Source organism: Psittacula echo (assembly GCF_963264785.1).
Source record: "Psittacula echo genome assembly, chromosome: 14".
NCBI classification, from domain to species: domain Eukaryota; kingdom Metazoa; phylum Chordata; class Aves; order Psittaciformes; family Psittacidae; genus Psittacula; species Psittacula echo.
The window spans coordinates 12,703,905-12,722,772 of NC_137750.1; the positions used below are offsets into that span (position 1 = coordinate 12,703,905).

The window sequence follows — 18,868 nt, forward strand, 5'->3', positions numbered from 1 at the left end:
ATTGTTATTAACATTATGTATTGAGAAGAAAAAGCTTGAGGAGGTGCCTGGTTTCAAACTAGATTTGTCTCCACACCAGCAAAGGAGATCACAGTCTTAACTCTGCAGAACTGCACGCAGACTACCAGCTAGTCTTAGTTTTCCTTTGGGTTTGGAGCAGCAACTCATCTTGGTCAACCCCAAGTACTGATATTCAACGGAAAGGAGCATGTGCAGGTGTGCGTGCACTCGTGTTAGCGCTGGAGGGAGGGCACATCTGGAGGGGATCAGCAGTGCAAAGCTGGAGCCAGGCGCAGGACTTGGCACAAAGGCTCCCAGTCGCTGGCCAAGCTGAGGAGGAGCTGCCAGGCGGGGAGGATGCTCCCAGAGCCAGGGGTGGGGTATGGCCAGGATGAGACTTTGCACCAGTAGAGAAAAATCACAGCTCTTCACTCCAAGGAAGTACGAAGAGTGAGCGCAAGCTCTGCAGATTGCTGGGAGCATCCCACAGGCTGGGAAGAAAGCTCTGTACAGCTGCCTGGGGTAAAACTAGGAGGCAACATTCTCATTTTAGTCACCCTGGCGTAAGTCTGGGATCAATCTGGAGGTCTCCAGCTTTGCGCCCATCCAAATGAGTAATTAATTCAGCCCTGCATGGGTATTCTCTCACTTGTCTCAGGCTGTAAGCAAGGTGATGGATTGACTGCATGATTGATTGACTGATTGATTGGTTGAAACATCCAGCTCCCTCCTGAAAAGAGGTTTCTCATGGTGACCTGCAGTAAATGGCTGTGAGCACAATAGGGGTGAGGGGCTTCCCGTGAGGAAACTTTTGGTCACTTCAAAATGTGTCAGAAAGTTTGTGAACACACACACACACACACACACCCCCCTCACACCCCCCAACAAAACAAGCCACCACAAAACTTCTGCTCAAATGCAGATAAGTTTCATGCACTACTGCATCATGCTCTTAAAATCCTATTGCAGGGCTTCCTGCATCCTCACCTCCCTTCATCCCCCTTATTCCTACATCCTTTCAGCCCATACCTCTCTATCCCTGCACCACTCCATCCCCACATCCCCAGCCCTGGGATGCTGCCACCTTGGGGACTGTTCTTCTGACACGGCGAGGACCACAAGCCCTGGGCACCAAAGCCAAGCCATGGGCTTCAGAGCAAAGACTTGCAAGCCCAGCATCCCTGTCAAGCCCATCTAAACCAAAACTAATGATGATGATTTTGAAGTGAACTGATTGTCTCCCCATCCTGGGACGTTTCCAGATGCAGATTCCCCTTGGCACAACAAAGTGCTTGTCCCCAGACCCAGCTCTCCATTGCCGTGTTTCCCCTGGAGCGGAAACTCTGATTTGCCCCAGCTCTGGTTACATCCTGCCCCCCCCCCATCCTGCACAGCACCCGCTTGGCCAGGAACTGCTGTCAGGCTGGGAATTTATAGGGTGAGCAGCACTCCTGAAGACAGATGGTTTCCTATTAACGTGTTAAATCATGTTGGCTGCAGCTCTCGGCAGGGCTGTGTCCCCAGGAGTGCTGGGAGCGGCAGCCCTGGAGTCCATCACCCATCGGTGGCAGGGGACACATTTGGGGTGGGGATGAAGCACTGGGTGGGGATGAAGCACTACTGGGGCCAGCACCCCACATCCCCACGTGCCCTGGGGCTCAGCACTGGGTTTGCTGCTGTGGGGAGGGGGGTAGGAAATGTGCTGCCAGCCCTGGCTGCTCCCGGGAGAGAGACAAGGAGAGTGCAGAGTCAGGGGTGGATGAGCCATAAAGCTCCCGTATCCATGTGGTATTTTCCAATGTGTTAGTGTCTGGCACAGCTGGGCTCTCCCCACGGTGTCACCAGTGGCCGTAGCCTGCCTACCCCCTCCTTTTATATCTGGGAAAAACTGGGACGCTAATGAGGCCATGGCTGCTATGGACACCCGTGTCCAGAAGCACCAAAAATTGCTCAGGCCCATTCCCTCCCATCCCAGAACTGGCAGCAGGCAGCTAATGAAGCAGGAAGCAAACTCACCCCAACCCACAGTGGGAACTGGGAGATGCCTAGGGGTGGTTTCCCCCACTGAGCACAGCATCCAGGGGTCCCAAGGCTGCACCAAACAAATAGAGCCATACGTGTGCCCTGGCAGCATCCAAACCATGCCTGGACCCAGCTGCTGCAGCAGGACACAGCTTGAAACAGGGTGGCTGAGCACAACCAGCCCCAGCATGGGCAGTTCCTGGAGGTGGTGGGCAGCCCCAGCTGCACCCTGTGGGTTGCTGGTGCCACCCAAGCCATGCTGGATGCTGTGAGGGTGAGAAGAGGGCTGTGGGCTCGGGCAAAGCACCCGCCACCACTTTCCTCCCGCTCCAGGCAAGAGGCTTTAATCTAATTACATGCTTTATTTGCGCCAATTTGTTTTTCAATCAATCTTGTTCAGCCAGAAGAAAGGAGGCTACTGTGGGCTGATTTGCACCTTCTTGTTCCAAGGGAGAGGTTAATGGCAGTTGTCCTCGCTGGAGATGCCTGCAGGGCTGTGGACCTGGCTCTCCCTTTGCAGCGGACAGCCTGACCTGCTGCAGGGGTGGGTTTTAGCCATCTTTTACCCCAGCACACACAACAAGTCCTCAGTTCAGGCACAGGTCCTCACGCTGTCATGTGAGGATCCTTTGCAGACCATAGTGTGCAGCATGCGGGGCAGGCAGGGCTGCAGGCAGGGCTGAGGATGCTCCTGCCAGGTGGTCCCAGGGAGTCCTGGTGCTGCCCTGCAGAAAAGATGTTGTGTATCTATTGCCAGGGGTCAATAGGGTGAAAATAGCTTCACTTTTAAAAAGTGAAAACATCTCACAGCACTGCTGCTGCCCAGAGGGGGCTGGCACAGGTCCCTGCCGCAGCGGCTGTGCCCCTTATGGTGCAGGGCTGGCCTCAGTGCAAAGTGCTCCTGAGCCTGCTTCGGGGACCAGAAGATGCTCCGGTGCCTGAGCAGGTGCCTCTGCATTCACACACGGAGCAGACGTGGTCACAGACCCTTTCCGAGGCAGCCCCAGGAGCTGATGAGACAAATCTCTGCCAGCTCCTTCTCGCAGGACTGCGGCTCTGAGGCTGCCCTGGGCCAGCTCAGGAGGTCACCAGGAACAGAGAGCAAAGTCACACAGCTGTGGGGTTAATGCAGCCCCATGAAAGAGCTTTGCTTTGCACATACTCCGGCCCTCAGGGTCCCCATCCACAGGCTGAGGAAGGGACAGTTTCAAGTCTGGGGACCATTTTGCTGATCACACAAGATGTATGCATGACTTGAGCAGCCCAGTACCAGCCCATCCCAGGTCCAAGGCTTGCAAATGATGTGCTTCCCCATACCAGTTCCTGGCTGTGAGGGAGAGATCACCAAGGCCACCCAGCCAGAGGCACCACTGCCCTGGAGCTGGTCCCAGAATGAAGAGAACTGATTTGCACATTATATGTGCTAGAGGCATCATGTATAATATCTGGGTCATAGCCTGGTAGGGGGAAGAAGAGCCAATTTAGTCATAGCAGACACCCCAGCTCTGATCATTGGCTGGACCAGGGGGGAGGGCTACTGAGAGCTGCAGCGACGCGCAGGAGAAACGATCCCACTGCTAAAGTGAATAACGTGGGAGGGATTCTCTACCTTAAGTTTGCTTTTATATTAAAGAAGCCTGCTCAGAAACAGAGACTCCCACTGGAGTCCAGCCCAAATTAAATTACAGCACCGATCCCCCACAGGCAATGCGTGCTTTGCAAGACACATATGCAGCCCCTGCCACTAAACTTACAGGAACAAGCCCATCCGCGCTCCCTGTGCAAGGAGAGGGCTACTCCAGAGCATCTTCTCCTTTGGGATGCATGCAAGTGCCAAGAGCTAAAAGCTTGGAACGAGCGTGTTTGGCCCGCAAAGCTGGCACCCCCCAAAATGTCACCCTCTGAGGCTGATGGGGATGTTAAAATAATTCTCTGGGATGGAAGCAAGGGGCAGCTTTAGTGCTGTGGGACATGAAACAGCATTTCATGGTCATCTGGGGAAACATCCAGAAGTCCAAGAGCCAAAGGCATCCCTACCATAACTGCTGCAGGCCAACCTGGGCCTGTGACACTGGGCAGTGATTTCATGTTATCCCATGTTGCCTGAGAGTGTGGCTTCCAACTGCTCGTGGGATGCTTCAAGATGGCTTGCAGGAATATTTTCATGTCCATTTTGGGCACAAACTGAGCGTATGCTCAATCCCAGAGTGGGGACAAGATGTTTCTGTTCCTGCCCTCCCCACAGCCTGGCTCTCCCAAGGCACATCTCTTCTGCTCCGTGCTCCCAACCACAAGCTGAAGATTTGGAGTTCCTGCCTGTAAAAGGGTTGGAAATGTATTCCCACAGCCTCAACAGCTCGGAGGAACACTCAGTCCCATGGGATGGGGCAGCACGAAGCTCTGCAGATCTGTAGAGTTGTGAACTGTTGTACACCTTGTCCTGGGCATCCTACAGGACTACAGGCTGCAGCAGGTCTTTGGAGCACCTGGAATAGTTTTGTGGTTGTTGGATGGGATCAGGGAACATCTTGATGCAGGCAGGAAGCACATCAGGGCTTTGGTCAAGAGCACTGCTGGCTCAGCTGCGAGGTATGGGCACAGACCACAGCTGAGGGCTGCGATTCCAGGACTCCCAGTGAAGGGAGGGTTCACTTGGGTCCATCCTTAGCATTGCTGTGATGCCAGAGCTCACAAAAGCGCAGCAGACATTCCCCTTCCTCCCCATGGGCACTCGCATGGATTTTATAGCAGATCCCCACTCTTATTTTCTCAGTCCTGCTTTTGCCAGTGACGTGCTCATGGATTTAGGATTTCATGTTTGGACCTCGACCTTCATTTAGTGGCTCAGCCTGGCTGCACATCCCACCCAGTGCAAACTGGAGATGGGGACACCCAGGCCCCCACCCACAGCGCTCCAGCAAGCAGCACAGCCCCCCGGGAGCACACTGAGAGAAAGCAGACAAGCCCCCTTCACCCCAAAATGCTGAGGCCAAACATTCAAGGCTGGGTCTCCCCTTCTAAGCCATACCACCTCCACTTTGGATCTCAGCCCGCAAAGGTATTTTGGACCCTACCTGAGGGAAATCAATAGGAATTTAGCTGCATAAATTGGGATTAGAAATCCAATTCCCCTTGGGGATCTAAGCCTTATATCTGCATTTTGAGTTAGGTACCCAGGCCAAGAAATGTGGCTTTAATCGTTCTATCATGTCAGAATCAAGGGGCCTTTAATTTCCGTTACCGACATGTGGCTTTCGCAGAGGCTTAGAGCTCATTTGGAACTGCAAGCGCAGCAAGACACGGTTCCCATGCAGCGGCTCCTCAGGAATGCTGCCTCCATCCTGCCCGACACCAACAGCAGCAGCAGGAGTGGGTGCTTTAGCAAAGCGCGAGGTGAGCAGGGCTCAGCACCCTGCGGGTTTCAGTCTCACACCAGCAGCCCTCATCCTGCCCAAACCACCCCCAACATGGAGAAACATAAAAGATTAAAAATGCGACTTTTGGAGAAGATCAAAAAGGAGGCAAACCAGGGAAGGTGTTTAGCTGTGAAAACCCTTTGCTCAGCCAGAGAATTAGTTATATCAAGGGGATGGGCTGAGCTGCAAAGCTGCTGAATGCTATGCTGACACATCTTACTAAGCTGCAATGGACACGAAACAGCCGCCCGCCACCTGCTCCCAGCCCTTGTGAACAAGTAGCTCCAACCACCTCTTCCCGGATCCTCCTGCTCCGAATGTCTGGGATATGCACAAAGTTTGTGCTTTCCCATCTGGAAGTGGCCGGTCGCTCCCAACCCCGGAGACCTGGCAGGGAGGTGTGAGATGCCCCCACCGTGGCCCACGGCACCTCAGGATGTGGTGATGAAACAGAACAGCATCAGGGGCTGGTGAGGCTTTGGGTTTGTGTCTCTGAAGTGGGGATTTGCACCGAAACATTCGTGCAGCTGAACAAACACCGGGAGGAGAGCGCTGGGAGCAGGGGAGGAGGGTGTTTGGTTATCACCACTCAATTCCTCCCACACCACGGTGCTATAGCCAGGGGTGTTTAAGCCCTTCACAAGCGGAATGGCCAGGCCAAACGCAGGCTAGGAGGGACTTGGAGAGGTTCCAGGGTCTGTTCAAAGCAGACAAGCCCTGCCTGGGACCAGACAGGCTGAGAGGAGCAGGGCAGGACAGCTCTGGGGTGAGGACCAATCCTTGTTCTGCACCCACACATGCAAGGGATGTGTAGCACAGGATGGGGCAGAGAGCAGCTGGGGCTGAGCCCATCCACCAGTCCTTTAGGGCAGAGCCAAGTGGTGTCCACCCCATTACGCCTGCAGGACCTGGACAGGCACTAGACACTTACCACCCCTTGCTTCAAGTACCAGGTTGTTCCCCATCCCAAGAGCAGCCTTCACTTCCTCAAGGCAGCTGCCTTTTATCCTCAGCTTGGCCTTTTGGTCAGACTTGGGCAGTTCTTCCAAGAGCAGGTTATTCCAGGCTGATGCTCTGCAGCCTTCCAGAGCTGGGCACAAGGACAGCATCCTCCTGCAGTCAGGACAAACAACACGTGCCTTAGGACTCTACAGTTCTGTAGCAGAAGTATTTGAGGACACATTCTGCAGGTCTCACATCACATATACATCTCTGGTGCACAAAGTCACTGAAACAGCGCTTAGAGGACTCCAGGATCCAACTCAATCCTCTCCTCCCATTTCAGCCTGCTGCCCCTTCCTCACATCCCTTCCCCAGCCTTTAGGCTTGGCTCTGCTCTCACCTTCCATCAGGGGACCAGCAGCTCAGCAAACCTTCCCCCAGAGCCTGAGCTGCTGAACTGCCACTTGATGGACAAGAGCAGGGTCCTTTCTAGGCACCATTAAAATAACATTCCATAAAAGCCCCTCTCCCGCTTTCCCTAAGCCAGCAGCGCTCTTGCAGCACCATCACTCACAGATGCAGCTCTGCTCAGCAGCAATCTCGAGCTCAATCAATGCTTTGCCCTTAGAAATTTCCTTTGCCCTCCCAAGAGGCCCTGGAGGGTCTCCAAGTCACCCAGGAGGCAGGAGAGCTCTCCACTTAGGAGACAAAGGAAATGAACCAGGGCAAATCCCCCACCCATGTAAATCAGCCCTGGCATCTGGTGATTTACACTGATCTACACCAGCTGGCTCTGGCCACATCAAGTTCAATTTAAACCAGCTGAGGCTCTGGCACAGCCTGTGGGCTTGGGAGAAAGAGGAGAAAGGGAAGGCAGAGCAAGGTTTGTGTTACAGAGCCAGGGTCAGGGCTGTAGCTGGGTGTCCTGGGCTGCAAACCTGGTTCCAGGCTTGCAGCCGGGGGGCAGGCAGAGGCTGTGGGGAAGGGGCACCAGAGGTGAGCCATCATCATGGCTGGTGCCACATCACCCCACAGCCTCCCTGGCTGGGAAGCAGCGCTGGGTTTCTAGGTCTGTCATCTCAGGCAGAGTGGAAATGTCATGGCAGTAGTGCAAAGGTTGGGAAGCTCAGATGTTGTTAAGGACGTTTCCGTGAGGAGAGGTTGCAGAAGAGGCTCAGGGTTGCTCTTGTGAGTGGCCTGGACTAAAGCCCTGAGCAGTGTTTCCTACCTGATTGCTATGCTGGGGGGCTCGATCGCACAAGCAGTGCTGTGGGGCTGGGGGATGATCTGCTCTTGGTGGGCTCTGCAGCCAGGCTGGTGGAGGCCCCCTTGCAGATGCTGGGGCTGCTGCCCGCCCATGCCCATCGCTAGTGCTCAGAGCCAGCTGCTCCCCACATCTGTTTACTTGACTTAGGTTTGGGCAGGGGAGCAGAGATGTCCAGCCAGAGCTCCCAAGCACTGTCCCTGCCCTGCTGGTTGCTCCCTGCCTGCCCATTTTGTGCCAGCTTTTCCTGTAGATCAGCTATTGCACAGGGGCTGAGATGTGACAGCAGTGATAAATACCTACAGAGCTCCAGGAGTCTTGTGCCAGAGGAGAACCATCATCATGTTTATCATAACCACGTTAGTGTCCTGGAAGCATCAGCTTCTGTGGTTGAGCAGAGTCATGCCAGCTGTGGGGCAGAGCAGCCAGATGGCCTGTGCACCAAGCAAGTGAGCAAAAGGGGCTGTTAAGCCCCTGCATGCACATCTATCTCCCTTGTAGACTGCTCCCTCAATGTTTATGGCCAGGAACATCTTACCAGTTTGAATCAGGAATAGTTCTGTTCCCTGGGCTCAGTGACACCAAGCAGTCACATCCCACAATACGGTGGTATCATGCCACATAGGCATAGCTGGAACTTCGCTAGCAAATCTCCATCATCTGAACTATAGATTTTATGGAATAGCCACTCTTTTCTCAGTGCATTTCAAGTTTTATTTCACGTTTAGGGTTGTGCTTGATGAGAAAACCAAAACGGAGGCATCAGCTGCTCAGTCGTCAGTTCAGCTCCTGGGTTTCTAAGGGCTTTGGCTGGGTTGTAGCTGGGCAGAGATCTTAGATCCTCTTAGAGGCTTCCTTCTCCTCTTAGAGGCAGAAGGTGCTCCTATCCCTTTCACTTCTGGCCCTTGCTGGGTCATACTGAAAGAATGTAAAGGCATGTATTACTGTAGGTGCTCTCCTGAGGATGGGAGCAGAAGGATGGTGCTGAGATGAGGTGACACTGGCCAGGTTGAGATGGGCTGGGCATGCATGGATCAGAGGTGCTGGTATAAAGTGGTACCTGATAATGTTGGGATGTGGGTGTTCAGCCTCTGGGGCTCCTTTTCTTGTTGGTTTCCCCACTCAAGATGAAAAAGAAGATGCTGCTTTGCTCAGACTGGTTTTGGCTCTGCTGCCAATGGGGAGGGTTGGATTTGGAGTCCATTAGACCTCCTGGAGCATCTCCCCCTGTTTCTGAACCCACCTCCCATCCCAGGGACACCTCCTCTACTGAGGCTGGTGAGCTGAGAGGGCACAGAGCATCCAGTGCACCCAGACATTGGTGCCCTCCTTGCCTGGACTGGCTCTGAGCATCCACCACTGGAGACCACCGTGTCCAACATGGCCCCGTCCCAAAGCTGACTTTGGGCCACAGCCCCTGTGCATGCAGTAGGGCTGCAAACAAAGCCATCATCAGGAAATGCTGCAGCTGCTGTAGCTGTGCAGCCACCTCCCAGCCCTGCCTCAGTTTCCCTTCCCAGCCTGCTTAGTGTCAGCTTCTCTCAGAAGGAACTGCTTCTTGCAAGGGCTCTTACACATAAGAAAGAAGCACATAAGAAATGGGGCCTCCAGCCCTGCTGAGGCTGTGGCAGATGCCAACCCTGTGTGTGCCACAGCCATGCTAAAGGAGGACACACGGGGGGATACTGCACAGCTTCTCCCCCAGAGCTTCAGCTCATGGCTCACTGGAGAACGTGGGGTGTTGCACAGGCAGGGTGGGTCTGGTCTGGCACTGCCAATGTGGCCTGGGGCAGGATACGGGCACCCTGTGTGTTCTGGCCGTGGGTACCAGCAGCATCCCACATCTCCGCAGCATCGCACCCTGCTCACAGAGCCCTCGGCACTGCTGGGGTGTTCCAGCAGGTTTTCAGTCCTGGTCTCCAGTGGTGGCTGTGGAGGAGCAATGGGCACTTGGGAGAGATGGAGGTATTCAAGGACTATTGCTGCACCAAGGCCTCCTGCTGCAGCCAGGTGTGGGTTTTCTGCGATGCTGGGGGCTTCTCCTTAGCACCCATGGACATTAAGGAGACATGGGATGTGCGTGGACAGCACGTCTGTGAGCCAGCCTTGGCTCTGGGAGCTGGCACGGGGTGGCACACCTCCAGCCACTGTGGCACTGCCTGCCCATGGTGCCATCCGGCTTCATCCCACATGGGAACAGGTCCCCGGGAGCAGCAGCTCAGCATCCCTGCAGCCGCTTGGGACCGTGGCCCAGCTCCAGCTCCGTGCCGGCGCTGCCAGGCTGCCGTGCCAGCATGCCAGCATTCCCGCCTGCCCGCTGCACCGACCACTGCACCACCGGGGCACAGCCAACGTGTCCCAGCAGTGGGGGCCCATTAGAAATGAAATGTTCCTACTGGGGCATTTTATTTGCACACTTCAGTAGAGTGGACACCAAAAGGCTTTGCTAATGCTTCATGGGCTGCTAATTTCCTCTCTGACCTGCATTGTCGGAAGGTGACCCCAGCCCGAATCTCTCGGCAATGAATGCCAAAGGCTGACACCGGCCCGGGTTAGGGGTGACAATGGGGCCTCTGTGGGCTCCGGGCAGTCTCCAGTTGGGAGCTGAAGAACAGGGGGAATTTGTGTGGCTCTCAAAAGCTCTGGGTGGCACAATAAGGGAGGCCCCCAGGGTCTCCCAGGAAGACAGAGGCAGCCCAGGGAAGCTGGGCTGGGGGAGGCGGGCGGGAGGATGGTTTCCTTTGTGAGCAGCTTTCTTTAGAAAGGAAGGTTTTTCTGAATGCCCCCTTAGACGACCCAATCGGGGCCTGGCAGATGGATATCACGGGCACGCTGCTTATTCATGGCAGGCTGCAGCTTTGAGCTGTCCCCCCCTCCCCAGCCTTTTATTCATTTTAAGGCTAATTTGTTTTGTTAATGTTTTCTTGCCCTCCCCCTCTCTCCTGTGCAGATTGTGACTCATACTGCAAAGCCTCCAAGGGGAAACTGAAGATCAACATGAAGAAGTACTGTAAGAAGGACTATGGTGAGTCGCCTTTCTCAGCTGCTGCTTCCCAGGGACCAGGCATTCCAAAGGGATGCAGAGCAGGAGCATCTCCTTCCCGAGTGTCCCCAAGCCCAGCTCAGGCGCAGGCTGCCAGCTGGTCCCAAGCACAGGGGGACCAGGGAGCCCCAGTCTGCTGTACGGCCCCTGCCTGTGCTGGGGTGTCTGCATCTGGGATATGGCTTTCGCTGGGTTTGGAGAGGCAGCCCTGGGTAGTGATGCTCGGTGGAGCCGTGATGCAATGTGTCACTTGGGAATATGAGTCCCCTTGCCAATGCTGAGACGACTCCCAAATCAGGGTCCATAGCATCCCCATCCCACGGTGTCCTCTAGGCCACAATCACACCACGTCCCTTCTGTTTTCACTGTGCTGTTACATGCAACAGCTTTTAATAACTGTGCTTTGCCGTGGGGACAAGCAGCAGGTGGTTCCTGTCATCTGGATCCACTCCCCCTGTAATTCCCAGGTAAATTCAGAAGCTGGTGCAGTCTTGGGACATGCTAGGGAGGCTGTGGGATCCCATCCTTGCTGGCACTCAAGGACATGAGCATCCTTCCACAGCTCCAGCTTGGAGCAGCAGCTTGGAACAGGCACATCCTGATCTCCCGCCCCATTTCTCTGCTCCTGGGAGTATTTCTAATGTGGCTCCACTCCCAGTACGGCCACCAGTGGGTCCATGCAGGAGGTGTCCACGCTGACCCTAGCAGGATTTATATGTATCTCTATGTGTGTTCATTTTTATGTATCTATATTTTCACTGAACACCAAGGGGAAAACCTCCCATCCCATCTGCATCAACGCATCTCGGAGCGGAGACGCCTCCTCCCTCCCCTAAACGCGCTCCCAGCAGCGGCTCAGCGTGTCTGGGAAGTGTTTGCAAGAGCAGAACAAATTCCCATTTAACAGCCCATCCCCGGACAAGGCACTTCCCAGCAGGGCCGGCCGAGGGATGTTCCTCGCTGGCTTTGTGCTCTGGCACCTCCCCGCAGGCTCAGGGGAAGGGAGAGGGGCTGAAGGCAAATGTTTTATTTGCATTCCCGTTTATTCTTCCATTACTCACATGGCAAAAGGGTTGTGGAGAGCATCCCCTGGTGCCAGGGCTTGGGTGCGCCTGTCCCCATCCAGCAAGGCCATACCAAGGTCTGGCCACTCTGTTAGGAGCCACCAGAGGTTCATCAGGTGTTGGGAAGGTCCAAAGAATGGCTTTTTCCTTGGGGAAAAGGGTTTAATTGCACGAGAGAAAATAACTGCTAGAACATGAGGTTGTTTAAGACGGGAGTGGGGATGAGCACCAGGCTATTAAAGTGATGGGGTTTTCATGTGCTGATTCTCTGCTGGCTACTAAGGTCATTTGTACCTTAGTAGCCAGCAGAGAATGTGTTTCCCACACTAGACATGTGCATCCCTTCACTTTTCCACCTGGCTTCTAAGGGCTGAGCTCATGTTGAAGCATTTGCTCTCAAGAGAAGAGAAAGCAGCCACTTGATTGCAGGAAACTCAGACCTGTCATGATCCAAATTGGTCCCAGGGGCTCAGAGGCTGGTAGGGCCATGCATCCCCTGGAAGCATGCTTACAACTGAGCAGTGTTATCTGCCCCTGTGGCTCTGGGGCAAAGACTGCATTGTTTTGGTGGCAGCAGTACTTGGGCTTTGCTCAAGGGGCAGCCCCTTGGAGCAGTTTGGTTTTGCTCCTTGGCTTGTCCAACCTCACCAGGGAGATGTTTCTTGGGGGTTCGGGTGAGAGCTCACCCTTGGCTCTGTTTGAGGCTGTAATGTGGGCTCAGGCGCTTCAGCAGACGCTGGCGAGATGAGAGCTGCTCAAGAGCTGTCTCGGGCTGGAGATGGCTCCGGAGCAGTGGATACTGGTACTGGAAAGAGCTTTTATTTCCTCTTTTATCACTCCCTTCTGTGAAAGCACAAGGGAGCCAAAGCCATTTGCCGGGGCTGGTTTGGGGTGAGCTGGCGCAGACTGTCCCAGCACAGGAACTGGGGTGCTTCCACCCGAGCCCTCCTGGCCCCAGGAAGGGTCCTCAACCAGCCCCGCAGCCACCATGGATTTGCTTTTCCAAGGGCAAATTGCCCGGCGAGGCAGCAGGAGAAGGGATGCTGCAGCCGGGCCTGGGCAGCCCCTGGCTTTGACAGAGCCAGGAAGAGAAGAAAGGGTTGAAAAGGTGCAGGGAGGGATAATAAAGACTTTGGGACTGACACCCCAGCAGGAAGCCAATTAGGAGGCTCTTTTCCTCACCGTTACACTGGCATCGCTGGGCTGAATGTCCTAAAAGACCCTAATTAGCTTGAACAGAGTTACTTCTCCCACCGCTCAATCGGGAAGCTATCATCCGCCCCGCGCTTCTCAATGGGGCTTTTTAGCTCCCCGTTTCATTCAGCGATTCAAAGGGGATATTTCCCCTTATTTATTTTTCTTATCTGTTTGTTTCTGTTGGGTTTGTGCTCCGTTGGTTTGGGGGTTTTTTTGTTGCTGGGGTTTTTTTTATCATTCCTTTTATTTTAAATTGGGCTCTTTCCTGCGGGATGGGTTTTGGTGCAAATATATGGAGTGGAGCAGGGCACGGGGAGGGCAGGCTGGGAGGCTTCGGGGGCGGGGGGCGGGCAAGAACAGAAGCAGAAAAGCTTTTCCTGGTTTGTTTTGGCTGCCTGGTGGAGCGCAGGGGTCGCTCAGCTCCCACAAAACCCAGGGGTTACAGAGGGGGTTTGCTGGGTTCAGGGCAGTTAAAATTAGCCCAGGGCAGCAGCGGGGGATCCCTGCTGAGGATGGAGATTCCCCCATAGCCCAGAAGGAGAAGGGATCATTTTAACAGAGCAGGCGATGCTGGTGCAGGTGATGGCAGGAGCATCCCTCACTTGCTCAGATGCTGCCGTTTCAGTCTGATCCTTGGGGCTTTTCCCACTGTCTGTGGTGCGAGATGGGCGGCAGTGGTAAAGGTAAACCTGGAACTCTTTAACCCCTATTTCCCCTCGATCTTGAGCTCTCCGCACTGCAGCAGGGCCCGATCCTGCACAGATGATGCCAGAGCATTTTGCTGGGTGCCATCACTGTGATCCCAGTCATTGCCCCCATGCCCCCAGTGCAGCACCAGGGAAGGATGGGGGTGAGGAGCAGGATCCTCATCTGAAAGGTGAGATCATCTGCTCACTTCGCCCTTTCTTGGAAAAAAGAGTAAAAAAATCCTTCCCTCAGTGGAGACTTCACTTAGTCACCCCTTTGTTGAGAGGAGCTTGGCACAGACTGCTGGAAAAAGGCGAAACGAGCTTTCAAAAGGCAGCTTGAAAAGAGAGAGGGAGGCAGAAAAATTCCTGAATCCACAGAAAAACCCAAGGTGGGGAAGCACCGGCCCTGGCTCATCCCCGCTCGCAGCCCCTTCCACCATCCTGCAAGGTGGAGAAATCCCATTCCCAGAGCGGAGAAGCACAGAGCAATCCCTCCTGTAACCGCATCCCAAGGGAGCACCCTGCCCCGGCACTGCCGGGAGGGACCGTGCCCAGGCCGGCTGGGGTTAGGGGCCATAAATCTCCAATATTAAACCAGGAGGAAACTGGTGCCCGGAGGCAGGCGAAGGCCCTGGGAAATGAATTACAAGTATAAAAAATGGGGGGGTGAATCCCATTTTAACTCTTTGCTCCAGTGACGAGCTGCCCTTTCTATTCCCAATCCCAAGTGGCACCGGGGTCACCTTTTGCTGCCGGTTGGAGTAAAACCTACATGGGCTCTGCTCTGGTTGTGCAGTGAGAAGGGACCCGAGCCTTGGGGAAGCCCCTCTCAGGCTGGGACCCCTGCATCCGCAGCCCCTGTTCCCAGCACCCGTTTCCATCTGTCCATATTCAAAGACCTTCTTGTCTCTCCCAGCTCCTGCTGCCACCCCAGTGGTCCCATGAGATCTCTCCCCATCACTGGGAGCTCCACAAAGCTCCAGCTCCCACAGGCAGGTTAGAACATAGATGGGTGGGTTTGTGCAGTCCCAGGTCAGCTTTGGCAGGGGAAATCCTGAAATAGGGACATTTATCACAAACCCCAAAAGTAAATTCAAAAGAAATACACTTTTTTTTCCAGCCTCACTCTTTTCATGGCAATCTCATGGTTTTTTGGGTCCCTGACTCATGGTCTCTGAATGCTCCGAGGCGCTGCTTTTATTTAAGCCTTCACACTGCTGCCCTCAAACTCGTCGTTTCAAAGGGTTGATTTTTGGTTTTATTAACATCAAATCATCCACCCCTCCGCTTTCATCTGCAGCATCAGCCCGTCAGGTCTTTCTTGTGGCTGGAGGCTCCCGGCCAAGCCTCAAGGAGCTGGGGAGCAGGGTGGGCCGCAGCTGCATCCCCTCCTTGCAGCCTGGGGACCACTTGTCCAGCTTTTCCTTGCATCACCTGGGCCGGTGTGACTCGTGAGGCAACATCCAGGCAGGATTTGGGTTCAGCAGCTTTGGTGTCAGGTGGGATGGGTTTAACGGGGCAGCCCATGCACTTACCAGGACCAAGCACCTTCCCCTCACCACCTGAGCCCCTTTGTCCCAGCTCCCCATGACTGGTTGACTGAGGGCTCCTTCAGGGGTGGTGGGGAGCAGAGCAGGGCTGCAGCTTCTGTTTTCTTTCGCTCTCTCCCTCTGGGTCACCATCCGTTCTGGGGGGGCCACAGCCAGGGGAGCACCACCTCTGCCACCCACTTGAACACCCATCATCCGCTGTTAGATCCTGCCATCTGGTTGGCACATTCAGGGATGTTTTTCCAGGGATGCAGTGGCAGGGTCAGTCCTGAGCATGGCTCAGCCTCAGTACAGGTTTCCAGTGGGTGCATCAGCCAAGTGCGAGCAGTTCACCATGGGGCAGGCAAAGCCAGGCTTTGCCCTAGGAGACGGCAGGTGAAGGAGCACACCACGCAGCAGAGCCAGCTTTGGAGTGGTGGGGCAGAGCTGACTCCCCCTGACCCCCGAAACCATGACACAACTGAAACCTCTCACAAGAAACAAGGGCCCAAATCCCTGGGGCTTCACCCAGAGATCCGGCTTCCCGAAACCACCTCCCCACCTCATCACCAAGATCCCAGGCTCAACCTGGGCTCTGAAGCCAGGCTCAGGGGAAGCCGCATGTCCCGGATGCAAGTTGTGGGCAGCCACCGGCTGTGCGTGAAGGCAGCTGCGGCTGTGCCAGCCAAGCTCCGCCGCGGCTTCACTCCTTCCACGTCCCTAAGAAAAGGGAAAGAAAAATAAGAGACGGGGGCCCTGACATCAAAACCTCCAGACTGCGTTTGAGAGCGCGTTTCCTGCGCTCGCCCCCCCGGTCCCTTCATTCACTCTCTCCGTGCTGTCAGGACCCGGCGGGTCAAAGGTTTAAGCTTTTTTGGAAAGATTTGTTTCCAAAAAATGAACCTTGGCAAATCCTCGCATTTCGTTACCTTTGCCCCGGGGCGGGAAGCACCCGCTCGGAGGAGCTCGGGGCTGGTGTTTGTAATGAAAGCATCTGGCGCCCATGACATGCTCTGAAAAAACCCCACAGAGAACCCAACATCTATTTTGCAATGTGTTAAAAAGCTTTGCTGGGCCGCAGAGCCCCACTTCCTGCCAGAGCCTAAAGTCAGTTTGCACGTTGTGGTTTTAAAGAGAGAGTGATGCTCCTGCACTGCTAACGCAGGGGTAACACGGGGTTGTTACAAGGCAAACGGGAGAGTTTTGCCTGAGTTTTGGAGGTTTCTTCTTCCTCTGTTGATTTCTAGAAGCAAGACTGGACCCGCAGGGGGCTGGCCCAAGGGCTGAGATAGGAGGTGGACAGGTTACAGCTCACAGGGCATGGAGGGAAGGGGGAGAAAAGGGGAAAGCTCGAACATTTGGCCAGAAGGCAGCAGACTGCAGAGAGCAGCCAGCCCTTCCCTGCTCTCCCACCACCACCTCTGTCTCTGCTGGTGCGGATCCCCCATCCCACAGTCAGCAAACAAACCCAGGAGAGCTGGGGGTCACTTCCTGGTGAAGATGTTTTCCTGGGAGCTGATTAGCAGGAGGAATGTGTTCAACCTCCCTGGAGGATGCGACCTCAGCTGATGGCTGCTCCCATCCTCCCCTGCCACCCCTGCACCACAATGGACCACCATTGGGAAGAAGCCCAACAGCATGGCAGGACCTGCCTCCAGGCTTGTATCTCTTCTCCCTCACCATGCTGTAGGGCAAATCACTCCCTTTCCCACATGGTCCTTTATCTGTGCTTCTTACCTGCGATGTCTTCTTCCACAGCAAGCAATTTACAATCTTGACTCAAGAATATCTCCTAGAAACATGGGAAAAGTGAACCTCCCTGTTTCCAAAGCCTTTCATAGGTCTGAACCCGTTTGGTGTCCTGCTCCAAGTCTGTGCATTCGCAGGAGCTCTCTCCTTGCCCTGGCTCCAGGAAGATGTGCTGGAGGCCCTAACAGGCCTGCATCTACATGCCAAGTGCTTGGAGGCATGGGCCAGTCCCAGTGTTTGGCTCCAGATCTGGGCTTATCTTCTCTCAAAACCAGGGGCAGGTTTTAAGAGGGTCCTGGCGCAGACGCACCATCCGGCGAGGAGGAGTGAGCAGAGGGGCTGGAGGGTTGGCCCATGCAGAAACCCATCCTCAGCAGCACGAGCTGCTCTCTGGACACGTGGGTCCGGAAGAAAGCTCATTCCAGGTCCTGTGGTGGAGCCTGGGGTTTTGGCACTGCTGATGGGCACAGGAACCTCCCTGCCCTACCCACATGCTTTGTGCACAGAGCTTCAGCCCCCCCCACTGCCATGGGCTGGAGGCACACGCTGTCCTTGGGTTTGTTAATTTTCTCTGCTTGCTGCTGCAAGGGAAGAGGCAGGGTCCAGTGTACAGAAACCCACTGATCGTGAAAGGCTTTTCCTATTGCTTTAAGAGTTCACAGGTGCTGGGGCAGATGTTGATGCACCAACAACCCTGGGGGACTGCTCCATCTGTGCTTGCTTTACAGCCATGCTCTGGGAGATGATGGTCTTCCCCAGGACCCAGATAGGAGAATGAGGCAACCCGCTCTCCACTACCACTCTGGGTATCCCTGTGTCATTCCCAGAGCTCCTGGCACAAAGAGAGACATGGTTCCTGGCATACAGCTGCTCCTAACCTGATCTTCCTTCCTGGGGTCCTGCAGCTTTTGTGGTCCTTGGGTATCCATGCCCATGCTCACTGGGGACCCAGAGTCTTTATAGCAGCAATGCTGGAGAGCATCTCCATAGGTTGCTGTCCCCAGCCTGGGCTCAGGAGACAAAATCCCTTTCCCTCACACAGCCTATTAGACCTGAAGTTCATTTCCTTCTTGCCAGCTCAAATTAGAACATCTTTTCCTCTCGCCTCGTGTTGTGTTTTCTTTTTTCCAGCTGTCCAGATCCACATCCTGAAAGCGGAAAAAAATGCCGACTGGTGGAAGTTCACAGTCAACATCATCTCCGTCTACAAACAAGGGAGCAACCGGATACGGCGAGGAGACCAGACCCTGTGGATCCACTCCAAGGACATAGCGTGCAAGTGCCCCAAAATCAAGCCCATGAAGAAGTATTTGCTGCTGGGCAACAACGAGGACTCTCCTGACCAGAGCGGCATCATTGCGGACAAAACCAGCCTGGTGATCCAGTGGCGGGATACGTGGGCTCGGCGGCTCAGGAAGTTCCAGCAGCGGGAGAAGAAGGGGAAGTGTAAGAAAGCCTAAAGGAGGAGAAGGCGACGGGAGTGTGCGAGAGGGAGAGACTGACTGTGCATGCTGCTTTGTGTAGGGCTGGGGCGGGCAAGGGCCAGCAAGGGGAGGTGGGAGGACGGTCGCACTGTCGGGATGGGCTGGAGGGACGGGAGGGAGCAGAGGGCTGGGGGCTGCCAGGTTTGCACCTCATATTCCAGGAGAAATCAAACCAAACCCCACAACAACAGCGAATCTCACCCACGGATGCACAAGAGGCTGTGGCTGTGGGTGTGCAGCACCCAGCGCCCCCAGCCTCGGTCTGCCTTGGTGACTGAAGAAATCAGAGACATCAAACTGCCTTCCAGCTGCTAACATCTGCTGCTTCCAGAGCTCAGCATGGGAACATCAAACCTGGAAGAAACTAATCAACAGCAACACTGGAAATCAACTCCCCGTCCCCCCAAAAAGGTATTCCCAGCTTAGGTTGAACAAGACAGTTGTTGTAGAGGAAACTCAACAGAGACTT

At 54.8% G+C, this 18,868-nt stretch overlaps 1 protein-coding gene across 1 annotated transcript in view; it reads left to right on the plus strand.

Moving 5' to 3' along the window:
* Window positions 1-18,375, plus strand: part of NTN1 (netrin 1) — a gene marked incomplete at both ends in the record, with an annotated part of 96,995 nt that extends 78,620 nt beyond the window's left edge. The window contains 2 exons of the mRNA XM_080629523.1: window positions 10,595-10,669; window positions 18,047-18,375. Of these exons, the coding sequence (XP_080485649.1) occupies window positions 10,595-10,669; window positions 18,047-18,375 (404 nt within the window). The remainder of the gene's footprint in view (window positions 1-10,594; window positions 10,670-18,046) is intronic.
* Between the last annotated feature and the right edge of the window lie 493 nt (window positions 18,376-18,868).